The 18,304-nt window shown below is 33.5% G+C and overlaps 1 protein-coding gene across 1 annotated transcript; it reads right to left on the bottom strand.

Annotated features, from left to right (window-relative positions):
- Positions 1-1,701: 1,701 nt before the first annotated feature.
- On the bottom strand, positions 1,702-12,765 carry LOC145293078 (heat shock protein HSP 90-alpha-like). Its single transcript, XM_080139428.1, has 7 exons — positions 12,460-12,765; positions 5,069-5,582; positions 4,559-4,776; positions 4,226-4,441; positions 2,987-3,491; positions 2,613-2,881; positions 1,702-2,502 (listed from the first exon to the last, which is right to left on the bottom strand). The coding sequence occupies exons 2-7, from the start codon at positions 5,580-5,582 to the stop codon at positions 2,056-2,058; spliced, it is 2,169 nt and encodes a 722-aa protein (XP_079995554.1). The 5' UTR covers positions 12,460-12,765; the 3' UTR covers positions 1,702-2,055.
- Positions 12,766-18,304: the final 5,539 nt, after the last annotated feature.

The raw sequence follows: 18,304 nt of genomic DNA on the forward strand, positions 1-18,304 counted from the left end.
TTTTCTTATAAGGCTAAAAAGTATCAGGAAGGTTGAAAATTGTTTTAGTTTTGAAAATTATAAACAATTTTTACATAATTGTCAAAATGTCTTTAGTAATGAAGAAAACCTTTCATTGAGTACTTCCAAATTATTTAGAAGTTCTTTATTTTTTTTCTAAAGTCGCTTTGAAAATTATTCATGCGACTATTAATGAAATTACCAGTCACTGAGCGTTATTAAAATTGTTTCTTTTTAGAATTATAAACAATTCTTGCATGAGAATTGTCAAAAATATTGTTTTTTAAATTTATTTACTTGCCTACAAACAAGGGCACAGACACAAGGTCGGTTTTTAATGTGGGGAAAATCTAGCTCCCAAAAAGGGGCTCTCTGGATAGGAACAAAAATATAAGGATTTTTCCTCCACTGACTGAGGACAGAACAAATGAAGTGTAGCATCAGAACAGATACACTGATTATTGTAAATGTTTGTTTACTGTTTTTAGGTATGTGAACATCATTTTCAACCTGAGGATGTAATAAAGGAGACGTCAAGATTCGATGATACACCGTGAAATAAACATGCAAGATGAGAACAGCTAGAATCATACATTCAACCCATGATTTTTCTCTAAATTAAATATTTCTGCACTAGTAACTTGTTTGTATTTGAATTTGTTTTATTTCAATTTTGTATTTTATCATTTGTTTTCATTCTAAAAATTATTTATCGTTTTCTTTCACTTAAAATTATTCATGGTTAGCAATTTAACGTTATTTAATCCTGTTTCCTAAATTCATAATTCACTTATCAGTATTGTATATCGCTTTAAAATGAATACATAATAAAGTTCAGTTTCAGTATTAATCGAACTGTGTTCCTATTTCTTTTCAAAAATGTTTTATTGCTCTTTTTCGAATGACCCTGATATAGTACTGACAGGCCGATAACTCTTACCTACATTTTTTTTAAGTCTTCCTCTTGGTGGCCGTGGTTAACACTTCTGATGCTTTGTATTTAGGTTCTAGTTGAAAGTAAAGTAAAAAAAAAAACTACTGTAGGGGATATTTCTAAATGTATATATACTTGAAGGTTGGAGGTCACATCAACTGAAACATTGTGCAAATAACATTACTCAGATTAATACAAATAAATCAACTTATTTAAGTTTTGTACAAAAAATAAGAGCCCTAAGTTAGTAAAAAAAAAAAAAAAATATAAGACAGCAAGTAGATTTGTCTGGCAGACATAAGATTTCAATTTTGGATTTCCATCTCCCCACATTACTTTATAGGAATACTAGCAGGGAACACCTAGTAATAAAATATGCTTAAAGGATATTAATTTATACAGACTTCATATTTATTATCAGAGCGAATTCTCTATTGATTATTTCATTATATTGTACCCAATATATTAGCCACGATTACAAAATTTTTTTTCAACTCGAGATTTCCAATAAAATCCATAAAAAGAAAACCTTTAGGAGGGCATTTTCATCTTTCCGGGAGGAAGAGATTCTTATAATTTGTCAGGTCAGGGAACATTCTCAGTTGTCAGAGTCGAACATATGTAATAACTTGTGGCAACAAGCTGAAACTTGAATTTCTAGACCTAAGGTCATAGGCCTTACAGCAAAATTAACCTACTAACGATTTAATCAAATGACAATGTTTAATATTAAATTTAAATTAATGCAAGAGAGGAAAAACCCAAAATTATTTCAACAAATTTTATTAATAGAAAAAACAAAAAGTGCCCATTACAGGTCAGCAATGATGTTTGATAAGAATGAATATTAACAATGAATTGTTTTCATAGAAAACATAAAAGCATCAGAGCAAAAGAGTTCATGGCACAAATGTGGATGATGAAATTCTCAACTAAAGAAAAAAGATTATAGACAAAAAATACTGCATGGATTTAAGTTATTAAATATTTTAGTAAAAAAAAATTTTTTAATTTGCAGTTTAAACATTTAGTCTTAAGCTTCAACAGAAATAATCTTATTCTAAAGAAGAGGAAAATGAAAAGGAGTTAATGTTTTTATGATTATAAAGGAATTCAATTATTTAATCAACTTCTTCCATCTTGGATTCATCATCATCCTCCAATGGAGGCATCTCAGCATCAGCAGCATCGGGAGTTTCAGCAGGTTCAACTGATTCTTCATCATCATCTAAACCAAGCCCATATTTAATCATGCGATTAATTCGCTTAGCATGAGATTGTGGATTTTCAAGATTAAAACCAGAAGACAACAACGAAGTTTCATACATTAAATTAATAAAGTCTTTAACAGTTTTGTCGTTCTTATCAGCATCAACTTTCTGTTTCAAAGCTTTGATGATAGAATGTTCGTGGTTTATTTCTAAGTGTTTCTTGGCAGCCATATAACCCATCGTGGATGTGTCTCGGAGAGCCTGGGCCTTCATGATGCGTTCCATGTTAGCGGACCAACCATACTGACTAGTAACAATACAGCAGGGAGATTCCACAAGACGATTTGACACAACAACCTGGAAAATTAATTAAAATTATTAGTATTTTGGAAAAAAAAAAAAAAAAAAAAAAAATTTTTTAAGTTAAGTAAAGCTTTTAACAGGAAAAATATATAAACGACATTTACCTTTTCAACTTTCTTTTCTAGAATATCCTTAATTACTTTGCACAAGCCTTCATATTCTGTTTTAGCCTCTTCGAATTTCTTCTTGGCCTCCTCATCTTCAGGCAATTCCAAGCCTTCCTTGGTAACGCAGACCAAAGTTTTGCCATCAAACTCCTTCAATTGTTGAGCAGCATACTCATCAATTGGATCCACCATGTAAAGAACTTCACAGCCAGATTTCTTGACTCGTTCAACAAAAGCAGAATTCTTAACAGCTTCCTTGCTTTCACCTATAAAAACAAAAAAAAGTGGATAAAAAGTTGGATAACAATTACATTAAATACATCCACAAAAGAAATCTTTAAAATATAAAAGTTGTCGAAGGAAGGACTCACCAGTTATATAATAAATGCTCTTTTGTTCCGGCTTCATTCGGGACACATATTCCTTCAGCGAAACCATTTCATCACCAGAACTTGATGTGTGGTACCTCAAAAATTCGGCCAGTTTCTTCCTGTTTGTGTGATCTTCATGAATTCCAAGTTTGAGGTTCTTTGAGAATTGTTCATAGAATTTATTGTAATCTTCCTTGTTTTCTGTGAGAGATTCAAACAACTCAATACTCTTCTTGACCAAATGTTTGCGGATGACTTTCAGGATCTTGCTCTGTTGCAGAGTTTCACGGGAAATATTCAAAGGCAAATCTTCAGAGTCGACAACTCCTTTGATGAAATTCAAATATTCTGGAATCAAATCCTCACAATTGTCCATAATAAAAACTCGGCGCACATACAGTTTTATATTATTCTTCTTTTTCTTATTTTCAAACATGTCGAATGGAGCTCTTTTTGGGATGAAGAGAAGAGCACGGAATTCAAGTTGACCTTCAACAGAAAAATGCTGAAAAAAAAAAAAATAAATAAAATAAATTTAAGGAAAATGTATTAAAATATACACAGTACCTGGGTATTCAACCAAAATTCGTTCCAGATGTTTGTTAGACACCAAAACAATAATTGGTTCCAAATTTAAGTCACTTTTTTATCTGAACTTTGAGGATTTTATTCATTTAATGGTAAAAGAATGTCCATTCCATCTTTGTTCAAATAATTGGTTTAGCTTTGTATAAAGGCTTTCAAAGGAAGGTGTCCAGACATACACTTGCTTTGTTCGTTGTATTGAAGTGTTTTTTTTTTTTTTTGGACACTTCAAGGTCATTTGTCATCCCACACAAGAGGTCGACCAATCGAATTGTGTGGTTCTGGTGCCACACTGATGTGCTGAAAAATAACTCCATCCAGACTGTTGAAGGGGTTACAAAGCACCGTTTCAAATAGAACTCATTACAAAGTTCATTGGTTAGTCACACGACACTTCAAAAGTATCATGACCATTATGAAATAACGTTCCATTGAGGAACGTCACTGCTCGTTTACATTTGAAGTGAAGCCAGTGGTTCAAACTCTGGAATTTCGTTGCACTAGAAAAATGTCCAACTTTTGGTTCAAAAACAGAGTTGTTCAATCACCAAAACGTTCGACAGAGGTATCATTACATACATAATAAATAAAATAAAACCTAGGAGGAGGAGGGGGACTAAACAAAAAAAAAAAAAAAAAAAAAAAAGTGTTTACCTTCACAGCCAAATGTTCTTCCCAATCATTGGTAAGCGATTTATAAAATTCACCATATTCCTCATTCTTCACATCATCAGGATTTCGACTCCAAATTGGTTTCGTCTTGTTTAATTCTTCATCTTCCGTATATTTTTCTTTTATACTTTTCTTTTTCTTCTTTTTATCTTTGCCTTCCTCTTCATCCTCAACATCTTCAATCTTGATTTTGTCTTCCTACAAAAACACAAAAAAAAACAAAAAAATTGTTTTACAAAGAGAAAAAAAAAAAAAGAAAAAGTAAATTTTCAAAAGTTCAAGAAAGAAGAAAAAAAAAAACCCCAAAAAACTTACATCTTCTTCATCTTCTTTTTTCTCTTTCTTCTCTTCTTCCTCATCTTCATCATCCGAAACTTCCTTGGTTCGTTCTTTCTCCACCAAAAGTTTAATGGGATAACCAATAAATTGACTGTGTTTCTTAACAACTTCCTTAATTCGTTTCTCATTCAAATAATCCAATTGATCTTCTTTCAAATAAAGAGTGATTTTCGTGCCACGTGACATCGGTTCAGCTGAAAAGTCAATTTTTTTAAAAAATTAAATCACGTTCAATGAACCACAAAGTAAAATCGACGGTTATCGCCAAGTTTCGCATGTATCGTTTTGCTTACCAATGGAAACGCCACCCAATTAATGTTTACCAGTAGAAAAAAAAAAAAAAAAAGAAAAAAAAGTCATTTGAAGAAACAATATTAAAAACCAGTAAACATCCGAAGATGTTTTTCCATTTATTAAACAAAACACGCAAAACTTAATGTTAACCAAAATCACAGCATCATTTCAAAAGATGAAGTAATTACTCACAGGTAGAATTTTTGATGGTAAAAGTTCCCCCAGCCGAAGACTCCCATGTGTGTTGGTCATCATCATTGTGTTTGGATTCAACCACAACTCTATCAGCAACAAGGTAAGCGGAATAAAAACCGACCCCAAACTGACCAATCATCGAAATGTCGGCACCAGACTGCAAAGCTTCCATAAAAGCTTTTGTGCCAGATTTGGCAATTGTGCCCAAATTATTCACCATGTCTGCCTTGGTCATTCCAATGCCTGTATCAATGATGGTCAACGTGTTGTCCTCTGTGTTGGGAATTATCTTGATAAATAGCTCCTTGCCATTGTCCAACTTGGAAGGGTCAGTCAGCGATTCGTAACGAATCTTATCCAATGCATCAGAGGAATTAGAGATCAATTCTCGCAAAAAGATTTCCTTGTTTGAATAGAACGTGTTAATAATTAAGCTCATCAGTTGAGCAATTTCAGCTTGGAAGGCAAAAACTTCGCCATCACCAGATTCAGTTGCAGTGTCAGCTGGCATCTGGAAAAGAAAAGACAAAAAACATGTAATTTTGTAAAGTTAACATTTAAGACATAAAATAAATAGCATTCAAGATCCTGATCCCCCGCCCCAATACAAGAGAGCTCAATTGTAATCAGGTCGGGGGAGGTAGCACTCTTACACCACTCAACTAACTGATGTTAATTAGGCCATCGCTAGCAGTGTCAGAAATTTTTTTTTTGGGGGGGGGGGGGGGGGGGGGCAAATAATAATAATAAAAAAAAAACTGCAAAACTGCAAAACTCGTAATTTCTGTTTTTAAAATAGGTTGTTTATTTTCTTTATGAAATATACTTCCAAAATAAACTATTAAAGTTACTTAAAACATAAAAATATTTATTTGTTAAAAGAGTGTAGACAAAATGTCCGCGTACTCAGTGATTGAGTATTTTTTTTATTAAAATAAAGGGTTTTCAACTCCGCACTTTACAGGTAAATTTTCTAAAAACTTGGTTTTAAATTAGAATATATTTATTGATCTTTTATATTTATTTGTTAAAACTGTTGGCAAAATCTCCGCTCGCGGTGATTGAGTCAGTGATTGACTCAATCACCGCGAGCGGAGATTTTGCCAACACAGTTTTAACAAATAAATATTTGTTTGAAACAACTTTAATAGTTTATTTTGGAAGTATATTCCATAAAGAAAACAAACCACTTTAAAAACAGAAATTACAAGTTTTTTATATTTTATTCGCAGTTTTGTCTTTCACTGCTAGGCCATATCCAACACAAAAACAAGCCAATCCCAAGTCCTCATTGCTAGAAATTTACCTTCGAGTGATGAATCCTTCCTGTGACTAGACGCTCTGATGGTCAGAGCGCACACGACCCTGTATAGCAATACTTTTAACCTTCCGATTGGCTATTCGTCGTCAGATGCTGTGGTTTCTCGATCAGGAGGAAGAGGCGATCATCCACTAACTTTTTGGAGACTCTCCAGCCCAAGAGCCAATACGCACTCGTCACCCAGCAAGCAAGAGTAAATTTATACCTGGTTTCCACCTTAACATTTTCTTTTAAAATGTCAACTTACAAATTTGAGTAAGAAAAAAAAAAAAAAAAAAAAAAAAAAAAAACGCCGCATTTAAATCCTTTCGCAAATAAGTACTTTTTTTTTTTTTTATTTATTAGATATTAAGCAAAGTCATTTATGTTATTGCTGGCGACAACATTGGTACGCGCATGTAAACTGATAAATTCCATATACAGTCGCCATCTTTTCTTTGGCCGTCCATGCAGTTTAGTGGTTGGTCGTCATTGGTTAATTTTGAATGTGTCAGGCAATTTGCTTGGTGCACTTTTCGTCCACGCAGGAACCCTGCATAGGATGGACTCAAACCCAGCGGCTCCTACACGGGAGCCACGACAATTCCTTGCTGTTGTATCAAACAGTTGGTGAAAAAGGAACCACAATCTCTACAGAGAACTTCATACTGCTGAAACTATCCAAATTGAGGATGACATTCAAGTATGTTTATTTACCAAAATATAGTATCTTACCTCAGAGTCCCAAGTGACTCACATTATGCCTAATTATAGGAGCCAATATTCCGACCAAGTCCACCATGAACATTCCTGGATCCTTTAAAGGAACAAAGAACTAACATTCCGACAAAAGGAATTCTAGGCACCGCCAAAAATGGCCGCAAAATCAAGTTGTTTTTTAAAACTAAATTACATTTATTAAAATCCATTATTTCTGAGTAACTTTTTTTTTCCAGAAAGATAAAACCCTGAATTTTATCATATAGAAAACAGAATAATGTAAAACTTTTTCTACTATTTTTAATTCAATTTTAAATGTTAAATTTTCCCAAAAAGTTAACAATTGTTATTTTTTGTCTTGCACAAAAAAACGTACTTAAATATTTAAAAAAAAGGGTTTTTGAAATAATTTATTTATTCATTTATTGTCTAACTAAGATTTAGGATTATTTTCTAAGAGAATATGCAAAAATATTATAATATAAGTACCTGAATTTCAAATAATTCCACTTATTCATATATGTAACCAGATATTTCGCGTCGCCGAAGAGTTCAGATCGACTCTGTTTACGTTTTCTTTCGATGAGACGAAAACTATGGAAGACTAAACAGGCCAAAAAAAACTTATTTTTCAGTGACGAAAATTTCAATGTATTATTAAGCTGAGGCTGGCCAGTACCAGATGGGTGACCATTTGTATGAGTTTGGTTTTTAATGTGTATGTGTGTGGGGGCCAGGCTCCCCAAAATGGGGGGAGGGGGCAATTTAAAGCAGAATAAAAAAAAATTATTTCAGCGCGTTTGGTCCACCGTAGTCGAAAGGCGGCAAACGTTTTCAAACGAGATCGAAAAAAATGATGCTATTTTTAACACAAAGGGCACAATATTTATCGAATTTTTTTTTTTTTGTATCGATTATTCAAAGCATGCTCTGTTTAATAATGGTCATGCATTATTCGGCTCGCTAAAAAAAATTGTTAATTTATTTATCAAAAATTTTAAAATGGCTTTTTTCGTATAAATATAAAAAAAATTTTTTTGTTTTGCTTAACTTAAATTAATTATTTTACTTAACATATTCACCGAATTTCACACTTCAAAACTCAAAAGCGGGATAATTAAACACTATCGAAGTTCTGATATTCAGACGTCAAAATAAGGTATGCAAACAATTTTTTTTTTTTTTAATCTATAATTCTGTCCCTTACAACAACACAATATGTTTTGTTCAGTTTCAGATGATTATTTTAAGCATATTTGTTCCCACTTCAAAACAAGGGGGGGTTTTGTAAGCAAAAAATATATATATAAATATCGTTTATGAAAAATAAGTACACTGTTATAAAGTTCATTCTTCTCCTAATAATCGCTGAAAATTTCGTATTGATCGGATAATTACCTGATTTTTGGTAGATTTTTAAAAAGACGGTCCGTCAAAAAGTACTGACCTGCCCCCCCCAGTTTTGGCGGTGCCTAATTCATACTACTGGCTCCATGCGTATGGAGGCAAAACAGGCCACCGTTTTGCAAATGGACAATACGAGAACCAATAAACTTTCATTGCTGTTAAATTTTGAGTTTTAAAATGTATGGCTTTTGTTTTGATTCTTGTCTCTGCAGGGAGTAAATTGGGATGTGAGAAACTTTCATACTTTTTTTTTTTTTTTTTTTTTTTTTTTGCGTGGTTCCTTGTTCAAACTGTTTGGGGATACAAAATGAAGGAATTGTGGCTCCCTCCAGTGTAGAAGCCGCTAGTTTTTAGTCCATCCGATGCAGAGTTCCTGTGTGGACTGAAAGCAAAAGCATGATAGAAAAAGCGCGCCAAGCAAATCACCTGACACATTCAAAATTAACTAATGACGGCCATCCACCAAACTGCGTGGGTGGCCAAACAAAAACAAGAAAGATGGCGACTATATGGAATTTCTCACAAAACGCAACCCGAGAAACTACATTGCTTAATATCCAGAAAACTACGTGCGGAAAATTTAAATCGAAAACACACATTATATAAATCGCCATTTTAAAGGAAAATGTTCAGGTGGAAACCAGGAAAAAATTAAAGTTATGAAAAATTCATTTTTAAGATTAGTATTTCCTCTCGTCTCTTAATCTTTTCCCTTGGAAATCCTTTTCTCGTCATTTAAGGTATTTTAAGGGGAGGGGGAGGGTCTCTTAAACTTAAATCATTCGACATGTGACAATACATCTAAGGCAAAGTTCTGATTCTCTCAATCTTGAACGCGTGGTTGGTACACTAACGTGAAGGAAGGTGGCTGGTTACTTTAATGCATCTAAAACCAAGCTCCCATCTTTACATCAACGCTCTGATCCCCATCTGGCATCAATTGAAATGGATAGCTCTCGTCTTGGGGAGGCTCCATGTTTTTGACAAGCTTCTAGGTTTGATCTTTACTCCTGATCTGAAATGGAACACGTACATCAAATCCGTTGCCCAAGTTGCTGGAAAAATGGTGGGATCCTTCTACCGCTCCAGAAGATCTCATTGCTGATGCAATTCTCTATATAAAAGCCAAGTATGTCCAAGGATTGAATACTAGGTGCGTCAGAAACTGGAAAATATTGAATAATTCGACCTGTCTTTCCAAGCTTATAACTACTCGAAATAATTCAAACCCTATTTTTTTTCTCTCCAATTAAGGGGCAAAGTTTCATTTAAAAAAATAAAGGGTTTTCAACTCCGCACTTTACAGGTAAATTTTCTAAACTTGGTTTTAAATTAGAATATATTTATCGATCTTTTATCTTCAATTTGTGATAAACTTTGGCACAAATTAATTTACTTTTTAATAGAGATTTCAAAATGGGGAGGGGGGGGGCGTGAATAATAAAAGTTTGTCTAAATTATATTCGGTTTATTGGAAAGAACATAAAATTTCACATTGAAAATATCGTAAAAACAATCAATAAAAAAAACTTAAAAAATCTATCAAAATTTAAAAATACTGAACTCTAAAATCCAATTAATTTCATTACTGTTTAAAATAAAATATTTCTATTACTTTTTAAACAACTTTAATAATTATTTTGGAAGTATAATCCATAAAGAAGAATTTACCGAGTTTTTTTTATATTTTATTCGCAGTTTCGTGTTAGGGGTGTTAAAAATTCCTACAAAAATTCTGATAATGGAGTACTGACTATTGCTGCAAAATCTGGGCCTATCCTGACAATACAAAGACTTCGTGGGAGATGATGCCCTGTAACCTCTCTCCCACGTCTTTGTTGGTACTCCTGCAGTATTTTACCCACCGATTTCACGATCTTAGCCGAGCGTTGATCGACATCCGCCGGAAAACGCCGGAACATGGCGAGCGGTACGATACTCTATCAGCCAATCAGGGCACTTCAAACGAACGCGCAGCAGACGAATAATTTTCATTGAAATTACACACAGCGTTTCATTTCAGTTATTTTATTGTTCAAAGTAAAAATACACAGCCTTTCATTTCAGCTATTTAATTTAACGATAAAAAAATAAATAAATAAAAAAAAAAACCGGGAGCTGTTGGAAACATATTTATGCGAATTTATGTGGAGACAAAAATTTGGACACAACCCTTTTGTCTCCATAATAAATCAAATCGCGGAAGGCTACCCGGTTTGGGAAGGAGCTTCTTTCCACATCCTCTGAAAACCCTTTGCTCCCTACTTTGCCTCTACAGTCAGTAGAAAATCTTCCAGTCGGAACTAAAGATAAACAGTAATTGTTGTGTCCCCCCCCCCCTACAAACATTACTGAAAAAAAAAAAAAAAAAAAAAACATTGTTACTGTTTAATAACGTTTTGTTAAAAACAAGAAAAAAAAAACATTGAAGTGTTTATTACTGTTGCTTATCCCCCCCCCCCCAAAAAAAAAAAAAAAGCTATCGGAAAAAAAAAAAAAAAAAAAAAAATATTCAACAAAATAAATTTATTTTACTTTAAAAAAAACTTACGGTAAGTGTTTGTGATTTATTTTATCCAAATTTTTTGTATTAATTTTATCCATTTTGTTGTGTGTGTGTGTGTAATATCTTTTCCTTGTAATGTTGTTGCTATTCACATACTTTTAGCGTTCTTGCACCGTAGCTACGAATTCTCGGCTTTCGTCGGCGTTAACGCCGAAAGTAAGATCGTGAAATCGGTGGGTAAAATACTGCAGGAGTACCTCTTTGTTTTATCGTTATTTCTATGGCAAGTGCTCTTGCTCTGGTCCCTCAATATTTCACGAAAAACACCATTCTAGCTGAAACCACTGTCAATTTTCACCACTACCTGTGCCCAAATCAAAACGTAGATTCCATGAACAAAGCTTTCTTAGAAGTGCACGCCTGTGGAACTGTTTACCGGTTTCCCCACCCCGACTACAATTCCCCCCCCCTTGGGTTAAGACACTTTATCAAATCTCCATTACGATATTATCCCATTGATTACTGTGCACGCAATAACCTTTATCCCGAGTGGCCTGGATACCATTAAAAAAAAAAAAAAAAAAAAAAAAACTTTGTTATACTTGATTAGTAAGCGTTCTAAATTTTATTTCTGCTCAGAACCCTAAGTAATTTTTGGTCAATTTTTACGATGTGCTTCCAGTATATTATAAACACCCATCCTTCATGTTAAGAACGGCTTTCGAGGGCTTTTTTTTGGGGGGGGGAGTATTGTGAAAGCCGTTCTTAAAATGGGGAGGTTGAGGTGCTTATACGCTGGGGCACGTCGTAAAAATTGAGTTTTCCGAGGCAGATTTTCATTCAAATGGTTGCCATGGTGATTTGTGTTGCGCTAGATTCGAAAACGATTATCACGAGGAAAGATAATCTTTTTAAATATGCAAATTCTATACATCAAGCTTTATTAACCATGTTAAGTTATTAATTTCGTCACCCGGTGCTTACACGTTTTGCAAAACCAAGCATTTTTTCTTCAAATGTAATTCAAGCAAACGACCAGAAAAACTGACAATTTAGTTTAATTTGCTTCCCTTTATAAAATGCGGTCTTCCAAGTTTCGTCACCCAATGTTCATAAACACGTATAGCGTGGCACTTTGCAAACATGAAAGGTTACTTTTAACTTTTCATTTTTTGCAAATTACAGCGTTAGTGATCACTAAAAAAAAAAAAAAAAAAAAAAGAAAAGAAAAAAGCTATATGTACGAAACATTTATGAACATTAGGTTACGAAACTTGACAGTATTTTAAAATAGGAAGAAAAAAACCTATACATTTAAGTGATTAAAATAATTGCTAAATTAGGTAGATGCACAGTAGAACAGTAACAGTGTAGATAATTAATTTGTGCTAGAAATTTGCTACAATTAGACAAAAGAATACAAATATAACACTTGAAAGTCGACTTTTAACCTACCTTGGTTAGTCAGATGAGATCTATCAAGAATAAAGCACTTGTAGAGAGTAGTGAATACTACGCGTACTCAGCAACGACTATATAACTGGTTAACGTTCCTACGCTTATATAGCAAAATCCAGAGAACATTCTAGAACATTCTCGAGGATTCTCCAATTTTTTCCCGCTTATAAGAATTTTGTGAAAATTATTAGCATTGAAACTTGTTCTATTTTATATGAAATATTTCTATTAATGCTCTTTTGTGAATTTTTCTCTATATTTTTGTTGTTAAATGTGGTTTCATTTAGAACTATTTGTAACCGAAGAACTACAGTTCCGGTTTATACCGGAAGTTGTAAATTTCTCGATATTTCTCGAATTTACCAGTGTCTTGTTACCTTTGACCTCCCTAACTTAAAGCAACAGTCCTTTATTTATTGATATGTGTGTATATACATATATATATACACACACACACACACACACACACACAGAGAGTGTTTATATATATAAACAATACTAACTGATTCTTTTACACCAATGCATGTATTTAGCACGTGTGCTTTTTTATTCTGAATTTCTACTTTCGATTTCACTCCGTCCTCATGTTAGAAAAAGTCATCTTTCAATCTTTATCTAAATGAATTTTACCACATCATAGTGGCACTATCGTTGATACAAGAAACACATGGATACAAGCAGCACTATGACATAGTGCTGCTGCTCTGCTTGTATCCATGTGTTTCTTGTATCAACGAAACTTTGATAATCATATATTTAATTATTAATTGACTATTGAAATATAAATACAATAGAATAAGCTAAAACGATTTAAAAAAAAATCTAATTGCAAAATTAAATTCACCGTAACTCATTTCTGTTTCTTAGTAAATAAGTCACTCATTGTAATCTTTTAATATATGAAAAGAGAATACTCTTTGAAACCTGAAAGCTATCAAATAGAAAATCAATTAAACCGACATTAAACTTCTAAGCAGATCTTCATGTATTAAAGGATTGAAAGCTTGGGAGAACATGAATAAAATAAAGATTAAAACATTACCTTAAAAATGATTTGTTTTAATTAATAATTTGATGACCAAATTTGATATTCAAAATCCTATAAAGTAAAATAAATAATAACAGAAAACAAAACAGTACAAAATGAAAATAGAAAAAGACTCCCAGATAACTCCGGTTAGAAACACCTGGTTTTATTTTTAAAAAGCATAAAATAAAAAGTACTGTTGCTGCTGCAGTATTAATTAGTAGTAATGTCTTTATTTTTTTTTTAAAAAGTTCCCTTTCAAAAATGTGCATAAAACTTAATCATATATAAATTACACAACTGCACTTTGATTCGAGCTAGAAATTGATGCTTTCAACTTTTAAACCATTACGAAGTGTAAACAGATGCTGGCCATTTTTAGGGGTGATGGGTGGTACTTATTACCTGTATTTAATTTCTTCCCCACGAGAGCAATATGAGACAGACACATGGTTATTTTTAATGCTCCCCAAAAACGGACATTCTGACTGTAGGGAAATAAAAATTGCCTTAAAGGTTTCCCGTATATTAACAAAGGACAAAATATGGCACGCATATATTTATTTGGTACTTATGCAAGAGAAAGTGCCGTGCTGAAAAAATAACGTTAGAAACCCATTCTAATCATGGAGAGGGGGTTTTGTAAGTATTCTCTACTTTCATCTAACAATTTAATAAACAGAAGACACCGTAAAACTTAATTTAATTGGAAAATATTATCACAAAATAGCACGGTACCTTATCTGCATAAGTACCATTTATTTCGTGACAGTTGGCGTTTGAAATTGATTTTCAAGTTCAAATTAATATGTCGATTTCAGGCTTTAAACGAAAGGGTCACCTGAATTTTTTCACGTGCCCCTATCGTATCCAAGAACTTTTGAATTACGCCAGTTTGTAACTTCACTTCTCGTGTTCGAATTCATTTTTCTTCACCCTTTTTTTTTTTCGCAAATCTAATTTTGATTAAGCTTAGGCAGATTTAGCTACGAAAGGCAAAATAAACAATGCTAAAACGGTATTTTTAGGTCCACCTCCGAAATTTTCTTTTAAATGACGACTTAGATAGGTTTTCGACTATGCTGAATACAGAAATCGCATTGAAAGTTTGCAGAAATAAGTAGTTATCGAGATATAGATAGTTGTATTATGCATTGTATTCTTTGGCGGTCATCTTTTTTACGCGCGTGCGCGCACCATAAACAAATCTACGTGCGTAACAAAGATGGCCGCCAAAGAATACAATGCATAATAAAACTTTATATCTCGATAACTACTTATTTCTGCAAAATTTCAATGCGATTTCCGTATAGTCGAAAAACCTATAAAAGCCATTTAAAAGAAAATTGTGGAGGTGAGGTGAACTTAATCTAAAAATTTACCGAAAATACTTATGGATTGGGGCAATTTTTATTTTTCACATAAAAACCGACCTTGTGTCTAACTTTGCTTTCGTGGAGAAAGATAAGTAAATAGAAACTTTCTTTTAAAATGGCGTCACTTCTACAGAATGTGAACCGAATTTATTTTTTGGTTCAAATTCTGAAGAAGCACCAAAAGATCTTCAATTGGACAACGCCGGATAAACACTAATTATTTAATAAACGGTGTTGGGAGAAACAAACCAGGAAACATTCAGCTGGGTTTGTATTACTGTACACATAGATTCGAAAAAGTTGTCAAAAAAAACCCCAAATATATAACAAATAAATATTATCAAAAGCAAGATAAGTTACTTTTATATCAAACTGGATATATTTTTGTGTTTTTATTCAATGTAACATGTTTATTCAGCTCGAAAAACATGCAGTGTTTACCGATGTATTGGAAAATTCAAAATGGCGCCCGACACTCTCTTTAACATGGTAAGTTTGGGAAAAGGTGTTATAAATAATAAACTAGATAAAATACTATTTAAAAACACTGAATATATGTCAACTTATGTCACGGTAACATATAATGAGCGAATTTCTAACAGTATTTTGTCTAGTTTATTATTTATAACATCTTTTCCTGAACGTACCGTGTTAAAGAGAGTGTCGGGCGCCATTTTGAATTTTCCAATACATGTATGGTTTTCGAGCTGAATGTTACATTGAATAAAAATACGAAAAATATATCCAGTTTGATATAAAAGTAACTTATCTTGCCTTTGATAACATTTATTTGTTATATATTTGTTTTGTTTTTTGACAACTTTTTCGAATCGATGTGTTGTACAGTAATACAACCCCCAAATTTGTAATTAAAAAAAATTGTCATGTCCGCGTAATTTCAATATTTAAAATCATGCTAAAACACGTATAGTCGAGACTGTACACTCTTTAACCCTTATCGTCGAGTGGTCTCTGGGCCTTGATAAGTGGTGATGCCATGCCTATGTAAAAAAAAAAAAGAAAGAAACAGACACAACTGTATTAATCTGTGTACGTGTTTTTCGCTAATACGTAACTTTTAAATACGCATTGGATTATATTTATTCTTTGTAATTTTCGACTACCATTGTGATCTAGACTAAAAATGAGATTCTACCTTTTTTTAGGCGATTACATATAAACAGCGTAAAAATGTCCTAAAAACGGGGGATTGTTTTAAAAATGAATATTTTAGAGGGGGGGTCGCTTTCCTATTTAAATTTACCGTGCTTAAGATAGAGTCCACATATCATTTTTTTTAATATGTCGTTCTAATCAAAAACGATATTACGTACTTAATTGTTATGTCGAAAATAGAAATACACCCCAAAAATTACAAAAAATTATCGAGTAGAAAGTTATTTATAGCTAAAAGTAATTTTTGCGGAATATTGGGTAAAATTGCATTTTTCTTAGACGTTGAAGTCACAGTGAAGTGTTAACTTGGAACGAATATTTAAGATTACTTATCATCACGTGCAATATTTGTTGTCTACACGATAGATTTTTTTTTTTTACTATAGTAGTAAAGTAGTTCTACTCGATGAATTTTCGTAATTTTCGGATATATTACTATTTTCGACATGACTATTACGTACGTAATATTGTTTTTGTTTAAAACGACATATTTAAAAACTCGATTTGTCGACTCTATCTTAACAAGTAACAAATTTACCATAAATTATGACTCGATTTTTTTTTCGTCTAAGTCTTCCCCACTCAGGCAACGATGGGTATACATTACTTGTTATGAATCATTTTTGTTTTTTTGCCTCTCATTTTCTTCATTATAAGAACTTGAGAATTAAGCATAAAAAGAATGAATATTGATTGTTAAGCGTTTCCAAGAACCGAAAAAAGAAAGGAAGAGCGTTTTTTCCGCGAAAACTAATCCGACCAACACGTGCTTTTTTCAAAAAAAAACTCTCTCTCTCTCTCTCTCTCTCTCCGTCTAGAGAACACTAACTGGTTTGGACCGTTAGAACTACTACTACTACTACTACTACCACCATCATCACCACTACCTTCTGTAGAGATTTTCACATCACGAAATACTATTAAGAATTTCTAGAAGTCTGTTAAGTTACGTACACGCATTTTACCTCCCCGCAAGGGATTTTTATCCTTGCCCCCCCCCCCCCAAAATCAACAGAGATTTAACCATTCTTAATGACCTGGTCCCAGTTGATCGCAGTTTAGTGCTGGTTCTGTGTAGTTCTAGGAGATCCGCCATCTCCTCTTTGAGAAGGGGGTTTAGTTTATTGCTAATCGCCCGAGGCGCCCTTACTGGGGAATACCGACGGGACTGTCCAGTACACTTTTTAGCAGGTCAGTGTCCCACCTCAGTGGAGTAGGGCGGCGACTTCTCAATCCCTACTTTCCGACCCTGGTATCACAGTTCTTTGCAGTGAGAGAGAACTAAATATCCCCCTCCCCACATACACACACCTTTTATTTGCCTCCTTGTGTAGTTCGTGTTTTTATGTGAAGAAAATGCGGCTTCATCAAAAGAGGCAAACAATAAAAACTGGCTCGCTCTAGAAGGATTTCACCTTCACTCACCAAAGAGGACAGAAAAGATGAGGTACAGTATCAGAACAGATACTACGCTTTGTTCCATTTAGTCTTGTCAAATAGGCCTTACCCCTTACATCGGTGAAATATGGTTCTGCCCGGTTTTAGGAGGTCCTCCTCCCAGGTAATACATCCTTCTTCAAGAGGGGGAATTTGTTTATCGTTGGTCACCTGAGACGCACATATTGTGTTCAAAGGAGACAACGTCTGTAGCAACCCAGTACCCTCTTTTTGCAGGGGGTGGGGGAAAGCGGCTGTATTCCCCTCTAAACTTTTCTGGTTATCACCTCATTTGTGAGCTATTTGCGTTCTAAAATATTTAATAGAGCTTATGAGCCTTAAAGTTTATGTAAATACTGATGATTCCGAGTGACCAAAGTAACCATCTTGTTTAACGTAAGCAAGTGTAAATGGCGATGGCTACTTTGATCAGAATAGGTATATAAGTGAGGTCAAAATGCGCTAGAGGACCAACTAAAGACTTATTTTTAAAAAGTTGATGTTTAGGGGTATTTGGGTCTGTTTTGAACATATATCACATTTAAAATTTTCGCTGACAAGTGATGGTGGTGGTGGTGGCAATAATAATAATAATAATACTGAGGTATCTCAACCAGAAGACTAGGAAACTCATGACTATGCACAATGCACTACACTAAAAAGATGATGCTGATCGATCCATGTGAAAAGTAAAGACGGAGGAAGGTGTGCAGTCACTCACTCACACACGCTCATGCGCAAATAAACGAATGTTTATTCATTTCAATTTCCCCGCGCATTTTGCACAAAAATAAGTTCTTTTAGCAAAGGCATAATTTCAAATATG

The sequence above is a fragment of the Euprymna scolopes genome, chromosome 14 (assembly GCF_053919585.1).
Source record: "Euprymna scolopes isolate OS-2025 chromosome 14, ASM5391958v1, whole genome shotgun sequence".
NCBI classification, from domain to species: Eukaryota; Metazoa; Mollusca; class Cephalopoda; order Sepiida; family Sepiolidae; genus Euprymna; species Euprymna scolopes.